Source organism: Neofelis nebulosa, chromosome 11, assembly GCF_028018385.1.
Source record: "Neofelis nebulosa isolate mNeoNeb1 chromosome 11, mNeoNeb1.pri, whole genome shotgun sequence".
NCBI classification, from domain to species: Eukaryota; Metazoa; Chordata; class Mammalia; order Carnivora; family Felidae; genus Neofelis; species Neofelis nebulosa.
In genome coordinates, this window is record NC_080792.1 from 55,642,828 (window position 1) to 55,660,011 (window position 17,184).

The 17,184-nt window shown below is 42.1% G+C and overlaps 1 protein-coding gene across 1 annotated transcript in view; it reads right to left on the bottom strand.

The window, feature by feature from the left end:
* Positions 1–334: 334 nt before the first annotated feature.
* Positions 335–17,184, bottom strand: part of AKAIN1 (A-kinase anchor inhibitor 1) — a 56,152-nt gene continuing 39,302 nt past the window's right edge. The window contains exon 2 of the mRNA XM_058692614.1: positions 335–3,409. Within this exon, the coding sequence (XP_058548597.1) occupies positions 3,216–3,409 (194 nt within the window). The 3' untranslated portion in view covers positions 335–3,215. The remainder of the gene's footprint in view (positions 3,410–17,184) is intronic.

Consider the following 17,184-nt stretch of genomic DNA (forward strand, 5'->3'; position numbering starts at 1 on the left):
GGTCAGGATCAGTGGTTCATGTACTCCTGTGCCCAACAGTACCTACTATTCCTCACTTAGGATATATTTAACCTCTCTGAGACTCAGTGTGACTTTATCTACAAAAGGAGACTGAGATCTTCCCAGATGCAACGTATTGCAAGGTTGTGGCAATGAGAAAAATGAATGAATGTGCACTAATAGATTTCAGCACACTTTCTCACATTCAAGAGAAAAGATATTATTGTGGTTTCCACATTCTCCTTACGTGAACTGAAGAATTTGCTCAAGTGTTTAGTCTTTGACCTTTTGGGGTACAATAGTAGTTATAATAGTTACCAGGTTTCTCAGAGACTTTATTCTCTATTGTATTTTATTGGAATGGCTGTTACAGTGGATAAATTCAAATTTTCCTTTTTTTAACATTTTTTTCACAGAGATCTTAACACCTTGAAAACAGATATTCATTCCTGATTGGCATAAATAACAATGTTTATTTTTAAATGGCCCATTCATTTTTTTGTAACCTGAAATAAGATAATACACCATAAGAGAATACAAAGCAGCTCAAAAAGAGAGAGAAGAAAAATAGAGATAAAGCCCAGGAAGCAGTATGTTTTTTTGAATCTATTTATACTGTTCACACTGCATAGATTAATACAGAAAAGCCACATAAAAGGACTTTTCTCTTTGGTCCACTCCAGAGACAGGCAAAGTAAAAGATGAACGGCTGATCACACAGAGCTGGGAGGCCCCTGTAAGCTTTACCATGTCGTAAACCAAGAAGATAAAATTCCCAAAACCAAAAGCAGTGTGCTGGTTTATGACAATAAGTGGAAGCCCACCTTAATCCTATGCCACATGAGGATCCATAGGCTCCTTTCAAAGCCAATAACTTTATACTGACAGAGATCGGCAAGAGTTTGACAGATGGGTTTATTTTTACAGCTGAGCTTTCTTAGGATTCTGCCAATACGGCACCGATCTACGGAGGGCAGGGATTGCTTAACTTTGTTTTCTTCTTCCAAGAATTCATCGATATCTCTGTTCCTCTTTGTAGATGTTCCATCTCAGAAAGATAATGAAAGACATTCAACTCTCCGGATCCACTCACCTTCACTTCCTGAGATCAAAGGGTCACTTCTTACCACTGGTCCTTTTCTGCCCAAGCCTCAGGAACCACCACCCCACAGACTTACAGTAAAGGCCCATGGAAGGAGCACTCTCGGGGTCATGACATCTAGGGGTTTGGTAAACTTGGGGTGCCTCATGGTCCCATATAAATGTGAGGTCCACAGATGAAATGAGCCCAACAGTAGGGTGTAGGAAACCTGGCTTACAATGACAACATATTTCAAAGCTGGGTATGTTTTATTTACAAATAATATTTAGATACAGAGGTTAATCAGATGTTCTCAAAGATCCCCACTGGGTTAGCACAGACACACCAGAGAGGAAAGATGATACATTTCTGTGTTTCTGCCACACGATAATGACAGCGAGGTCCAGGGGTGGTTATGCCCAGACATCTCAGTAGACATGGTGCCAGATCACTTGCAAACTACAAGCATTGGGTTTATTTTTTTATTATAGATCCTTCCGAATAATTTCCCTTAATCCCTTCATTCCCATTAAGTACACTGTACAATTATATATCAATTATATGACTTCAGATCAACTTAAACTCCTTCTTCAATTGTCATGAGTTCATGACGCAAAAAATATTTATGAATAAATCACATTTAATTTTAACCCCCTCTGCTCCCTCTCATCGCCATTCTCCCTGTGAATTTATTCCACCTGTGCATCATACGAGATAGCCCAACAGTTGATAAGAGAGTGTTTTCATTCATTTACTATCATCAATAGTATCTATTCTGGAAAGTGTAGCATACTGGAATTCTCTAAGTAGATCTTAATATCAGTCATAACATATATGCTAATACTGGCTTTTTAAAAACTATTAAACGTAGACATCGATATTCTAAAGCCAAAGGATTTTTTACTAAAGGTCAAATTCTCTCTCTGTCCTCAGTAGCACCAACTCAGTGACTGTGGTGAAACCCAGACTATGGGGTTCTAATGACTTCAGAGAGATGTGCATTATCCACATGGGAGTGGAGCAGAAGTCATACTATGGCAATGAAGATGACTTTTTTCATACACACGTAGATCTCTATACTGCATTGCCCAAAACAGTTACTTTATTGTTCCCACTGTATTGTCATGCTTCGGAGAGCTGAAAAATGCTTTTCCCATTTGCAGGGTTATTTATTCCTGATGTGCATGATTTTTATAACTCAAAAATGTACTTTTAATTTGTGGAGGGGAAAAGAAAGGCTCCCACTAGTAAGGTACTACTGCAAATGTGTAGCCCGATGACAACATAGTATTTATAAAGCCCCACAGCTCCGTCCAAGACACTGCACCCCATAATCAGACCCTAGTGTATCCCCAGCATGGAATCTGTGGGTCTAGTTGCTCTTCACAGGGCTGCTAAAAAACAGAGTCATGGGCAAGGCATGCATTCAGATCTATCACTTGTCTTATTTTGACATGGAAAAAGAAATCTGTATTTCCCAAGGATTTCTGCACAGAGGGTAAACACCCCGTATCAAACACTTGAGAGAACTGAGACCAAGAAACTGAGTTCTTGAAAAGTTAAACTCCTCCTTTTTAAAAAGTAATATAAATATATGCCTTGTAAGACCTGAGGGACTAAGCCGTAAAATTTGCCTTTGCTCAATTTGATCTGAGACCTGAACTCAGTGAAGCCTTTAATTCCATATTTGAAGGTGACAAACTCCATTCCTTCACTTCTCCAGCATGTCTTTTTAAAATATTATAAAGGACACAGTACTGCACTCAGTTTTTCAGCAAAAAGGATTGCTGGTTAGATTCACAGAAAGATGCATCAAGGGCGAAAGTAAACAAACAAGACAGAATCTTTAGAAAAAAAAGAACCTTAAAAATAAATTGTGTTGCAAAACTACTTTTGCAATTACAGTGTTGTATTTGGCCCCGCTATGTTTCAGAGGCACTGCCTTAATATAAACAGAATCTTCTAATGCACTTTTTCAAAACAGTGCTTCTCAGCCAAGGACTAGCGCGAATTCATTCTACTGCTAGGTGCTGACGACACTTTGGTTTGCTTTACTGGCAACGTTTTGGCAACGCATCCTATACTAAGAGGAAGGCTGGTAACCAGGCATATGACAAGAGCCAGATCCACTGTGTTACTTCTTTTCGTGCTTCTTGGTTAATTCCCCCACGCCCAGCTGGAAGTTGCCCTGGTTGTCACCGGTTCTGTCTTCCCTCTGCCGGCTCTCCTGGGACACTTGCTGAACAGCTTGCAGGATGACATTCTGCACGATCTGTTTGCTGGCTTTCTGCAGCTTTACCTCTTCAGGCTCATTTCCAGGTTTCTCACCTAGCAAAGAGTATGTAAGGGAGGTAAAAAGAACAAAATTAATTTCAGGAGCTGTTATAGGAAGGGGCATGCAGGAAAGGTGAGACCATTGGACTTCAAGCTGTAGTACAAAGCTGTAATCATCAAGACAGTACGGTACTGGCACGAAAACAGACACTCAGATCAGTGGAACAGAATAGAGAACCCAGAAATGGACCTACAAACCTATGGACAACTAATCTCTGACAAAGCAGGAAAGAATATCCAATGGAATAAAGACAGTCTCTTCAGCAAGTGGTGCTGGGAACACTGGACAGCGACATGCACAAGAATGAACCTGGACCACTTTCTTACACTACACACAAAAATAAACTCAAAATGGATGAAAGACCTAAACATAAGGCAGGAAGCCATCAAAATCCTCGAGGAGAAAGCAGGCAAAAACCTCCTTGACCTTGGCCGCAGCAACTTCTTACTCAACATATCTCTGGAGGCAAGGGAAACAAAAGCAAAAATAAACTATTGGGACCTTATCAAAATAAAAAGCTCTGCACAGTGAAGGAAACAATCAGCAAACTGAAAGGCAGCCAACGGAATAGGAGAAGATATTTGCAAATGACATATCAGATAAAGTGTTAGTATCCAAAATCTATAAAGAACTTATCAAACTCAATACCCAAAAGCCAAATAACCCAGTGAAGAAATGGGCCAAAGAAAGTCACAAATAGACACTTCTTCAACGAAGACATTCAGATGGCCAACCGACACATGAAAAAAATGCTCAACATCACTCATCATCATGGAAATACAAATCAAAACCCCAATGAGACCTCACACCTGTCAGAATGGCTAACATTAACAACTCAGACAACAGACGTTGGCGAGGATGTGGAGAAAGAGGATCTCTGTTGCACTGTTGGTGGGAATGCAAGCTGGTGTAGCCACTCTGGAAAACAATATGGAGGTTCCTCAAAAAACTAAAAATAGAACTACCCTAGGGCCCAGCAATTGCACTACTAGGCATTTATCCAAGGGATACAGGTGTGCTGTTTCAAAGGGACACATGCACCCCCATGTTTATAGCAGCACTATCAACAATAGCTAACATATGGAAAGAGCCCAAATGTCCATCGATGGATGAATGGATAAAGAAGATGTGGTATACACACACACACACACATACACACACACACACACACACACACACACACAATGGAGTATTACTCAGCAATCAAAAAGAATGAAATCTTGCCATTTGCAACTACGTGGATGGAACTAGAGGGTATTATGAGGACTTTAAGAGACAAAACACATGAACATAAGGGAAGGGAAGCAAAAATAATATAAAAACAGGGAGGGGGACAAAACAGAAGGACTCTTAAATATGGAGAACAAACAGAGGGTTGCGGGAGGGGTCGAGGGAGGGGGGATGGGCTAAATGGGTAAGGGGCACTAAGGAATCTACTCCTGAAATCACTGTTGCACACTATATGCTAGCTAACTTGGATGTAAATTTAAAAAATAAATTAATAAAAATAAATAAATAAAATAAAGTGTAGAGAATTAAAAAATAAAACAAATTAAATAAATTTAAAAAAAAAAGGAAAGAAAGAAAGATGAGACCATAACGAGGTGCGAGAGTGGCCCAGTTAATTGTGAGGAGCCCTGTACAGACATACTGCTACTGTCTCCCCTTCCAACAGGATCTCCATTTGTTCGCCCCACTCATGAGTCCAATGTATGTTCTCACCATCCCAGAATGCTCTGCTGCTGGCAGTTGTCATGAGAATAGAGTTGTGGCCGATGAGAACCCGCGGGAAAGTTTATGGAAAGGGACAGACTCATGCCCCTTTTGGCCTTTGACACTTACTCCTTCTTCCTATGCAGGACGCAGACATAATGCCTTTAGGTACCACGGGCAACCTCCAATAAGCAAGGAGATGAAAGCCAACATTCTGGCCACGGCCGAGGGAAGAAAAGGAGTCTAGTTTTGAAAGCATTATTCAGTATCCACACCAGCCCTCGACCTTGTACTTCCGGACTTCTTCGTATGTGAGATGAATAAACGCTTCTTTGTTGAATCCGCTATTAGTCAGGTTTTATGTTACTTGCGACCAAATGTATGCCTAGTAGACTTAATTTCACTGGGGCTGGAGAATAGATTATTACTGAATCTATAATAGGTTCAACCCTGCTCCTCTAATAGCCTCCCGAGGAATGAGGTCATTTATGTATCAGAATCTGTCCTCCATGTTCTAGAACAGGGGTTGGCAAACTTGTTCAACAGGACCAGATGGGAAATATTTTAGACTTGTAGGCCATACCATGTCTGTGACTACTACTCAGCTCTGCTTTTGGTAGCATTAAATCATCTCTAGACAATGTATAAATGAACGCACATGGTTTTGTTTCAATAACTTGTTACTTACGAAAAGTAGGCTGCAGGCCAGATTTGGCCCACAGGCCATGGTTTGCCAACCCTTGGTCTAGTTAGTGAGAATTTTCTAATTATAAGGCAGGCAGTCTACCCATCATTGATGCTTCCCCTTCATCCTTAGTTAAAAACAATACAATGGGAAAAGATATTTGCAAATGACACATCGGACAAAGGGCTAGTATCCAAAATCTATAAAGAGCTCATCAAACTCCACACCCGAAAAACAAATAACCCAGTGAAGAAATGGGCAGAAAACATGAATAGACACTTCTCTAAAGAAGACATCCGGATGGCCAACAGGCACATGAAAAGATGTTCAACGTCGCTCCTCATCAGGGAAATACAAATCAAAACCACACTCAGATACCACCTCACGCCAGTCAGAGTGGCCAAAATGAAGAAATCAGGAGACTATAGATGCTGGAGAGGATGTGGAGAGACGGGAACCCTCTTGCACTGTTGGTGGGAATGCAAATTGGTGCAGCCGCTCTGGAAAGCAGTGTGGAGGTTCCTCAAAAAATTAAAAATAGACCTACCCTATGACCCAGCAATAGCACTGCTAGGAATTTATCCAAGGGATACAGGAGTACTGATGCATAGGGGCACTTGTACCCCAATGTTTATAGCAGCACTCTCAACAATCGCCAAATTATGGAAAGAGCCTAAATGTCCATCAACTGATGAATGGATAAAGAAATTGTGGTTTATATACACAATGGAATACTACGTGGCAATGAGAAAGAATGAAATATGGCCTTTTGTAGCAACGTGGATGGAACTGGAGAGTGTGATGCTAAGTGAAATAAGCCATACAGAGAAAGACAGATACCATATGGTTTCACTCTTATGTGGATCCTGAGAAACGTAACAGAAACACATGGGGGAGGGGAAGGGAAAAAAAAAAAAAAAGAGGTTAGAGTGGGAGAGAGCCAAAGCATAAGAGACTGTTAAAAACTGAGAACAAACTGAGGGTTGATGGGGGGTGGGAGGGAGGGCAGGGTGGGTGATGGGTATTGAGGAGGGCACCTTTTGGGATGAGCACTGGGTGTTGTATGGAAACCAATTTGACAGTAAATTTCATATATTAAAAAATAAATAAATAAATAAATTTAAAAAATAATAATAAAAAAAAAAAACAATACAAAACCTTGATTTTATTTGGGCAGCTGTGTAACTGGGCATGGCGAAGTTCTGACCAATGAGGTGAAAGTTCATTTAGTAAAAATTCGAAAAGAGGTCTTTAAAAGGAAATAGTCAGATAAAGGCCCTTTGCCCTCCCCTCATCCCACTGCCTGCGACTCTGACACACTGGCTATCACCACAGGGGTTTTTGCTAACCATGAGGGAATCTTCAGAATGGAAACCATTTTCAGGGATTTGCAAAGACAAGTTAGAAGGAGCCTGAAAACCCAATGACCAAGAGCCACATATCATCCCTTGGCTGCCCATCTCCAGGCCTCTTTCATGTTAGAAAAAATATATGTATCTTATTTGATTCACTGTTGTCTTGAACTTTCTTTTATTATGCAGCAAATGTATTACTAACTCATGCATGGCAGAATGATCATGAATCGAACATTTGACTAAAGTGCAATCATGAGAATTTTTAATTCCACCTGCTTATATTTAGAGTGATAAATAGAATGGGCATCATTCCTCATTCAAAATCATCATTTCAGATGTTTCCTGTATTCGCATATGCTGCTGCCATGAAAATGGATTGAAAACTGTGTGTGTGGGGGGGGGGGGGTCGTTCACCAGAATTGATTCATTAACAACAGAATTGATACACCCAGGAAAAGGATGTCACATAAGAGAATACGGAGTCATTCCGGAAGACCAAGCAGCTCTTATCCCTTGAGACAGATAGTTGTCATTTATTCAGCAGCATTTGTGTCACTAGCACTATTTTCTGAGGGATTTAGAGTCTAGGAAACAAGGTAAGATGAATCTATTCAAAACAAAGGGACAATCCTCCCCTCCCTCCCCTCAAAACAAATAAATACCCAGAATAAAATGAGAAATCTACACCAGACTAAGCAGAGAAGGCATCAAATGCTACAATGTGTGTGACATGACACTTACTCAGCACCCCCGTCTGGCTCCTGAGTACTTAGTGTCCACCATTGTATATTGGTTAGGGCATAGACTTGGCCTTTGTAACAAAGAAACTCAAAAATGCACGAGAAAACTCACACAAGAAAGATATTTATTGCTCTCTCGTGCATCAGTCTAGAGGTACTCCAACGTGTAGGCGGCTCTGCTCCACCAGGCTATCTAAGGGGTCAACATCCTTCTATCTTCCTGCTCTGCCGTTTCCTACTATATTGACCTCATCTGCATGAGTAGAGCTGGTTAACCAATATCCCATCTGGGACTGGAAGATAGCCAAAGAGAAAATGGAGGTTAATAAAGATGATTTCCTTTAACAAAATTTTTTTAATGTTTATTCATTTTTGAAAGAGAGAGAGAGAGAGAGAGAGAGAGCGCATGAATGGGGAGGGGCAGAAAGAAGGAGACACAGAATCCAAAGCAAGCTCCAGGCTCCGAGCTGTTAGCACGGAGTCCGACACTGGGCTCAAACCCACGAACTGAGAGATCATGACCTGAGCCAAAGTCGGACACTCAACTGACTGAGACACCCAGGTGCCCCAAGATGATTTCCTTTAAAAGAGTAATCATATAAGTTGCAAACATCACTCTGCTCACATGTCATTGGGGGAAACTGAGTCACGCGGCCACACCTAGCCACATGGGAGGCTAGGTAGGAAATATAGGTGCAAACTGGGCAGCCACACGCCATACCGAAACTCAGGGACGTTCTAATGCTAAAACAAAGAGGCAATTACAGGTTTTTGAAGTTACTTCTGTGCAGTGGCCAAGGCTAATTCGAAGAGGAAGAGTACATATTTATGGCAAGTCAAATATGATACTCACGCAGCTCTGTCCACTATCACTACAGAGCATAAGTGTGTAGACAAACAGAATAGTTTGAAAGGTTCATGTTGGCTCCTGGAAAGAGTTTCTTAGCCAAACTACATATGTGCTAACTCTAAAACGTCCCTGCTATACAGCTATTCTTCTGTCTTTGGATGGCGGAAGGGCGAATGTAAGGATAAGAGGAAGTTGATTCCTTAATAGGAGAGAGAGAGAGAGAGAGATTCTACCCTAAATTTAGCTGCGACCTAATATCTGAGCTAAATCATCACATCTTCTTCTATCCATTATGAAGATAAATTGATTAAAAAGTCAAAGGCAGCCCATGCCGTGTTGTGTCTAGAGTATCCCTTTGGTGACCTGCAAGGTTGGTGACCCTCGTGGCCCTCATCACCACTTTGCTCTGGGTCATGAATATCTGTAGTGAAGAGTATGGGACAAAGTGGCAACTAGCTGGAACGGGAAAAGTGGGGAACAAAAATGAGGCTAAAAGCCATGCAGAGCACTTAGACAATAACAGCAAAATTAAAATGTATATATATATATATATATATATATATATATATATATATATAAAGCACCCAAAAGACCCCAAATAGCCAAAACAATCCTGAGAAAGAAAAAGCAAGAGGCATCACACTTCCTGATTTCAAGCTATATTATAAAGCTACAATGATCAAAACAGTATGGTACTGGCACCAAAACAGACATACAGACCAATGGCACAGATTGCGGGCCAAGAAATAAACCCACGTATGTGTGGTCAACTAATATCGGACAGGGGAGCAAAGAATACTCAATACTTTTCAGGAGAAAAGCCAGTATGTTCAGTAAATGGTGCTGGAGAAATTGGATACTTACATGTAAAAATGAAACTCTCTTATACTAGTCACAAAAATTAACTCAAAATGGACTAAAGACTTGAAGACCTGAAACCATAAAACTCCTAAAAGAAAATATGAAGAAAACTCCTTGGAATGAATCTCGGCAACAAGTTTGGGGATAAGGCACCTAAAACACAAGCAACAAAATTAAAAACAAATGGGACTACCTCAAACAAAAAAGCTTCCACACAACAAAAAGAATGATCAATAAATGAAAAGGCAGGGGCGCCTGGGTGGCTCAGTCAGTTAAGCATCCAACTTTTAATTTGGGCTCAGGTCACGATCTCATGGTTCATGAGTTCGAGCCCTGCATCGGGCTCTGTGCTGACAGTGTGGAGCCTTCATGGGATTCTCTCTCCCTCTCTCTTTGCCCCTCCCCTACTCTCTCCCTCTCGTTCATAAAATAAATAAGTAAACATTTAATATAATTTTTAAAGTGAAAAACATTTTTTTAAAAAGGCATTCTACAAAAAGGGAAGAAAATATTTGCAAATAACATATCTGAAAAAGTTACTATCCAAAATACATTTTAAAAAAACTTATACAACTCTGTAACAACAAAAAATAATCTAATTAAAATGGGCAAAGGACCTAAATAGACATTTTTCCAAAGAAGATATACAAATGGTCAACAGCTACATGAAAAGGTGCTCGTTAGTAATCATTAGGGAAGTAGGAATTAAAAATACAATGAGATATCACCTCATATCTGTTAGAATAGTGAGCATCAAAAAGCTAAGAGACAAATGCTCGTGAGGATGTGGAGAAAAGGGAGCCCCTGGGCACAGTTGGTGGGAATGTAAATTGGTGCACCCACTGTAGAAAACAGTATGAAGGTTGCTCCAAATATTGAAAATAGGGGGCGCTGGGTGGCTCAGTCAGTTAGGCGTCTGATTTTTTATTTCGGCTGAGGTCATGATCTCCCAGTTCGAAAGTTTGAGTCCCACATAAGGCTCTGTTCTCACAGTGCAGAGCCTGCTTGGGATTTTCTATCCCTCTTTCTCTGCCTCTCCCCCACTCATGCTTGCTTGCTCGCTCTCTCTCTCTCTCTCAAAATAAATAAATAAACTTAAAAAAACTAAAAATAGAATTATCCTATGATCCAACAACTCCACTTCTGGGTATTTCACCAAAAGAAACAAAATCACTATCTTGAAAGATATCTGGACCCCCATGTTCATTGCAGCAGAATTTATATTAGCCAAGACGTGGAAACAACTTAAGTGTCCATCAAAGATGAACTGGATAAAGAAAATGTGGGGTATATATATACAGTATACGAAAGAGAAATACCCTGCCATTTGTGACACCATAGATAGACGTGAGGGCATTGTACTAAGTGAACTAAGTTAGACAGAGAAAGACAAATACTGTATGATCTCACTTAGATGTGGGAAAGTAAGAAAGAAAGAGAAAGAAAGAAAGAAAGAAAGAAAGAAAGAAAGAAAGAAAGAAAGAAAGAAAGAAAGAAAGAAAGAAAGAAAGAAAGAAAGAAAAGAAAGAAAGAAAGAAAGAAAGAAGGAAAAGAAGGAAAGAAAAGAAGGAAAAGAAGGAAAAGAAAGAAAAAAGAAAGAGAAAGAAAAAAAGAAAGAGAAAGAAAAAAAGAAAGAGAAAGAAAGGAAGAAGAAAGACCAAGGGAAAAGGGAAAAGATCAGAATTGTGGTTACCAGAGGTGGGGGAAAGAGGATAGGGGTGTTGGAGGAAGGGGGTTGAAAGGAACAAACTTCCACTTAAAAGACAATTAAGTAAATAGAAAAAAGTTTTTTCTTTTCTTTCCTTGCATCTATATGAGATGATGGATGGTAATTACTGCACAATACATGGAAGTCAAGTCACTGTCCTGTACACCTTCAACCTTTACAGTGACCTATGTCAATTCTATCTCAATAAAACTGAAAGAAAAGAAGGAGTTAGGGAAACCACAGGTGTGTACCGTGTAGTAGGCTCTTTGGCGTGCAAGGAAAGATACTCTTCTGTTACCTTAAGTTTGGAGGTCTCTTGGGGAGTGTGCTTACTATTGGGATACACGCGTGCTAACCAGACATCATGAAAATTTTTGGCTGAGTCTCACATTACAGTTCAGAAATTGGAATCATCCAGTATATCTCTAGTAACTGGACTATCTAGATCATTCTCTGCCATTTGATAGTTTCAACTCTCCCTCAGCTGCCTCCAGCCAACAGCTCTCCTTTTCTTCTGGAGTCTCCCTGACTTCATGGCATTTACTTACCCCTGTTTCTGCTTATTCACCACTACTTGTAGGGCTTCATGATTTTACATACTGCCTTCTTTCTGAGGGCATTTTAGCTAAAGTTCTACTTGTAACTGCCTGATTCTTCACATATCTTCAGTTGAAGTTCCTGAGAAAGATACTGAAAGACTCAGCCTACTACACTATCCCTGAAAACAAGGACTTTCATGCGAGGCCACCTCCTCCTAGGCCAGCCATTGATCGAATGCCCGTGGCTCATTCTGGCCCCATCAGCTGTGGCCTCACAGTTTGGATCAGTGGTGAGAACACATCTGCATAGGAGGAAGGAACCACCTAGGCCTCCCACCTGGGTAAGGTGCCGAGGGCACAGCCAGCACTCACACAATTGGCTTCGTCCGATGTAAAAACTGACTGGTGCATCTATGGAATCCACTTGAAAGGATGTGGCATTTGAGAACATCCTGGCAGAGACCCGTAATAAAAATGCAGCATGAAAAAGTGCCTTACAACCCCACAGAAGGCAGAACCAACCAGAGAAATCCTCAGAGTCTTGCCATTTACTTACATGCATTACATTTACTTGAAATTAATGAATCACCTACATGTTGTACATGGCCAATTGCCTAATTTTAAATGATGCAAATGTCCTCTATCCTAATTAGCATTTACAAAATCATTCGGGTATTTCACAAAAGATGATGAATCGATTTAATTAGCTTTAAACTCTAAATGCCCAATATAAATACACCCAAGTCAAGAATGTGATGTAACTAAATTTGTCTTCAGTGTCTTTCCACCGCAAATCATTACCCACCCACACGCACACACACACACGTAGGCATCCCCATAGTCATGCGTCCCTGTGACACCCAGCCCACTCCCTGAGGACCAGTCTTCCACAGATGACACTGAGCTCAGAAGCCCTCCTCTGCTCCTCAGTGGAAGGTGTCGGGAACTCAATGCAAGTGGCTAATAATTGGTCTTAATTCTGTATTTATATCCATTAAAACCATGCTTCTAAGGACCAGAGGAAGATCCTCCTGGTAAAAATTCACAATTTTTTCTCTCTAACGACCTATGTGCGACTGGCCTCTATTACATTAACCCTATTATATTCCAGTGGGGTTGTGTTTTAGAAAAGGTCGAGTGTTCCCGTTTCGAGGCAGAACCTGATTCGTGATTTTCCTTCGATCACCCGGAGAGTGTGGCAGACGTTGTATCCATAAGCAGCGTCTCTATCTCTGGTCTTTTCTCACTAAGTATGCAAATTACAGAAGTCCCTGTCAGGGCAGGCTAGGGCTCCATCACCACAGCCTGCCCACACTCTCCAAAATGCACAGTGCCCTGATGGGGACAGTGGAGCACATTTTTTATCTTTCCCTCCGATTGCTTGAGACTATAAAGACAGCATTATCATTCATCAATGACTAGCTTGTGGAACACAGAGAACAAGAACTAATTCGGGTCCCTTTATTAATGGAATGATAGTCTATTTTCCAGCTCTAAGTACAGGAATTTTCCATGAAGGACCAGATGTTAGCTCTCACTCATTTATGCCAACTGCTAACAAAGTTGTCCTGGCTGCCCTGCTTTACCACCGAGCAAGCCAAAGTTATATGACTTCCCAGCAATGGAAAGTCACAGCCTCTGGGTTCTCAGCTTGCTGCTAACACCCCCAAACCGATGCTGCTTTCCTATGTACTCCAACCAAATCAGAAGGAACATTTTAGAGTTTCTAAAAGCTGGCGTTGAGATACAGAAGGCAAGACAGGTATTCGCAGGTACAGGACACTTCTAAGTCATATTTGAGTGATGCCCCACTATCTCCGCCATCACCCACATTAAATCAAGTACAGGGCATTAAGAAACACCCCTGACTGTGCCTGCAGTGGCCAGGCCGGTCATTTTGTAATGTGGCGAGCTACTGCCATAAACTACACAGAGCTTTTTATTGAAATGTTCTATAGAAGATGATGAGATAGGGGCGCCTGGGTGGCTCAGTCAGTTGAGCCACCGACTTCGGCTCAGGTCACGATCTCACGGTTGGTGGGTTCGAGCCCCACGTCGGGCTCTGTGCGGACAGCTCAGAGCCTGGAGCCTGCTTCCAATTCTGTGTCTCCCTCTCTCTCTCTCTCTGCCCTTCCCCCACTCGTGCTCTGTCTCTCTCTGTCTCAGAAATAAATGAACATTTAAAAAAATTTTTTTAAAAAGATGATGAAATAAAGTTATTTATTGAATATCTGTATGCAGGGTCCTGTGGAAAGTTACAGAGGCGACTAGGCCAAAGCGTTTCATTCATGCATGCATTCATTCCTAAAAGAATTATGGAGCACTTCCTATATGGCAAACACTAGATTAGGGATAAGAGACTAAAATGTTGAGCAAAATAGTCATGGATCCTGCTTTAATGGAGTTTACAATATACTGGAAGAGTCAAGGGTTGATGAAACAATCAAACGGGTTTATAATTTTGCACTGGGGTACATGCCATAAAGGGGCCCAGGGAGCCCACTGTAAGAGAAACTGATCTAGTCTGAGGTCAGGGAAGGATGCCCCGGGGAAGGGAAGTTTGGAGTTAACAAGGTATTCACCAATGAAAGGAAGGTAGCAGGAGCAGGAAGGGAAGAACATGTCAGGCAGGAAGATGGATGAAACCCAGGTGGAAATTCCCCCACGTGTGTGGAGCGGGGCCCTGTGGGGAACTGAAGGCAGCCTCGGTGTCCCGGTGCCCAGGGGGGAAAGGGGACACCAGAGACAATTCCTAGGAAAATGGGCCGGCCAGGTGCTACAGGTCCTGGCAGGCTGGGAGGTGTTGGGCCACAGACAGGGTTTGGGGCAGGCCTAGAAATACAGACTGAATTTGGAAAGGCCACTGGGAAAAAAAAGAGAATTCTTTCCCTGGCCTCTGAGGGCAGGACAGACATGTGACTCACTGACTCAGTGTCCTAGAAAGCTTTTTACCTTGTAGAGCTACCTCATTATTTTAGAACATAATTTAGCTGATTACTGGGCTGCAATGTGTTATTTTTAGGAAAGCCATCAGGAACAGTGCCAATAAAACCTGAAAAGGAAAAGACAATTTTAAACCAGAAATCAAACTTGAGTAGGTCGGCCCAAACAAAGGTAATTTCGGAAAAGAACAACAAACAGGGAGGGTCTCATTTACCAGCTCTCAACACCAGCTATCCACAGTAATTCGGAAAGTGTGATACTGATATAGGAATGGAAAAATTGGCCAATGAAATAGAATTAGAAGTCCAGCAACAGCCCTCCATATTTGAGGTCACTTGATTTGTGAAAAATAGGACACCGTAGTACAATGAGGAAAAGACAGTATTTTCGGGCAATGGAGTGGAGCTTTGGCTATCTCATACTGTACATTAAAAAAAAAAAACCAGTTCCAAGTGCACGTCATATCTGTACTTGAAATGTAAAACAATCTGGAGCACAGAGGCTGTTTAGGACAATGAAGCTACACTATGTAACACCGTAATGGCAGAAACAAGTTATTCCACATTTGTCCAAAGCCAAGTCATGTATGACATCAAGAGTGAGCCCTAATGTAATCTAGGAACCGTGAGGGATAATGATGCATTGGTCCAGGTTCAGCAATTGTAACAAACACACTAACTGTGGTCCGGGATATTGATAATGGGGGAGACTTTGGTGGGGTGCATATGGGAAATCTCTGCTCCTTCCCCTTAATTTTGCTGAGAACCTAAAACTGCCCTAAAAGAAAATAGGCTTTGAAAGACTATCAAGCATTTAGAAGAAAATCTCAAAGAATATCTTTATGGCATGTAGGTAGGCAAGGATTCCGTAAGCAGAACACAAAAAGCGACAACCATAAAGGAAAACATTGCTGAATCAGACTAGACTAAACTAAGTGGCTTTTGTCAGGGAAACGTAGACATGGAAAAGGCTTTCCACTTGAGGAAGTCGATGTGAGGAAAATGTTCGTGAAACGCCTTAAGTATTTAATTTTCTGAACACCTGGATAACCAATAACCAAGACTGGGTTATGAGTTTAGAGAGACCCGAAAGGCTGTTCTCACCACCACGTAGATTTCAAGGCAAAAGTTAGCTACAGGTTTCCTTCCTTTCACCCCAGAAGACTAAGGAAATCAAACTTCTCCCCAAGTCCCGAGTTTCTTGCAGTCACGGGCAGCTCTAGAATTTCCATCAAGGAAGGATTTAGGAACGGCAATCCAGAGGAAGGAGAAATGAAGAATGTGTCCTGGATCTAGGGCATGCACAGCACTTTGCACAGGACTGAGAAAATGTCCAGTTGCCATATCAAACAACAGTAGGTGTGACGGAGGAGATGGGGCCCGGCCACCCCGTGACAGTGATTGCCTGTCTCCTCATCCTTCCTAACCAGCTTACTTCTCCAGAGCGGCTATGTCACCCAGTGCCCATCCTCCCCTCCCGGAGCCACCAAATGAACCCAGCCCAGACTCCCGGCTCTTGGCAGGGAGAGTAGGTGGGGACAGCACGCCCCGATAGCCACTCTGGAGATATGGGAGTCAGGTGTTAAGGGGACAGAGGAGTTAAGCACCATGTGAGCCTCTGTCTTAAAGAAAGTGACAATACTAGACCTGAACAGAAAGCAAAGCAAACCTTGGAACCCGTGGGATCATGTGCTCTCTTCCCACCCTCAGAACTAGGTCTCTGCCCCCAGCCTCATACCTCCACCCCCAGGGCTCAGCTTCCCCAGCCACCACCTGCCCGGCTGGGCCCTCGCTCAGTTCTGCAGCCTCTGCTGCCCCTTGGTGGCGACTCCGAGCACTGCCGCGGACCCAAGGACAGATCTCCTTTGGCAGACAGCTGTGAGCCCTGGTTCCTGGATAGCCTGTGCGTGTGTGTGGCGTGCGTGTGTGTGCACAGGGGGAATCCTTGACTCAAGAGACAAGACGACATGACTATGGTGATTTCACCAAACACATTGAGGATAACTGGCACGCCCGTGGTACTTTCTGACCACAAAAACTCTCGTGCGGCCATTCCCAGATTCATGCTCCCAAGGGTTCTGGAGCAGCTGCAGATATAGCCCAGAGGTTTCCTGTCCTTGTTCAGGTGAAAACTGCTTGACTGAATGACCAAATCTCTTCAGTATCTGAGGAAAGATTCTGAGTTCCTAGGCAAAACTAGTCACAGGCTTTGCCTTCCTACCCATCACAGAAAAGGAGGGAGGGAGGGAAGGACATTAGCTCTCTGAATGAGTTCAGAGGAATCTTTAAAAAAAAAACAAAAACCAAAAACCCTCTCACACTGTCCTCCCTAGAAAACAGGCACCATTTTCCGCCAAAGAAGGAATCAAATTCCC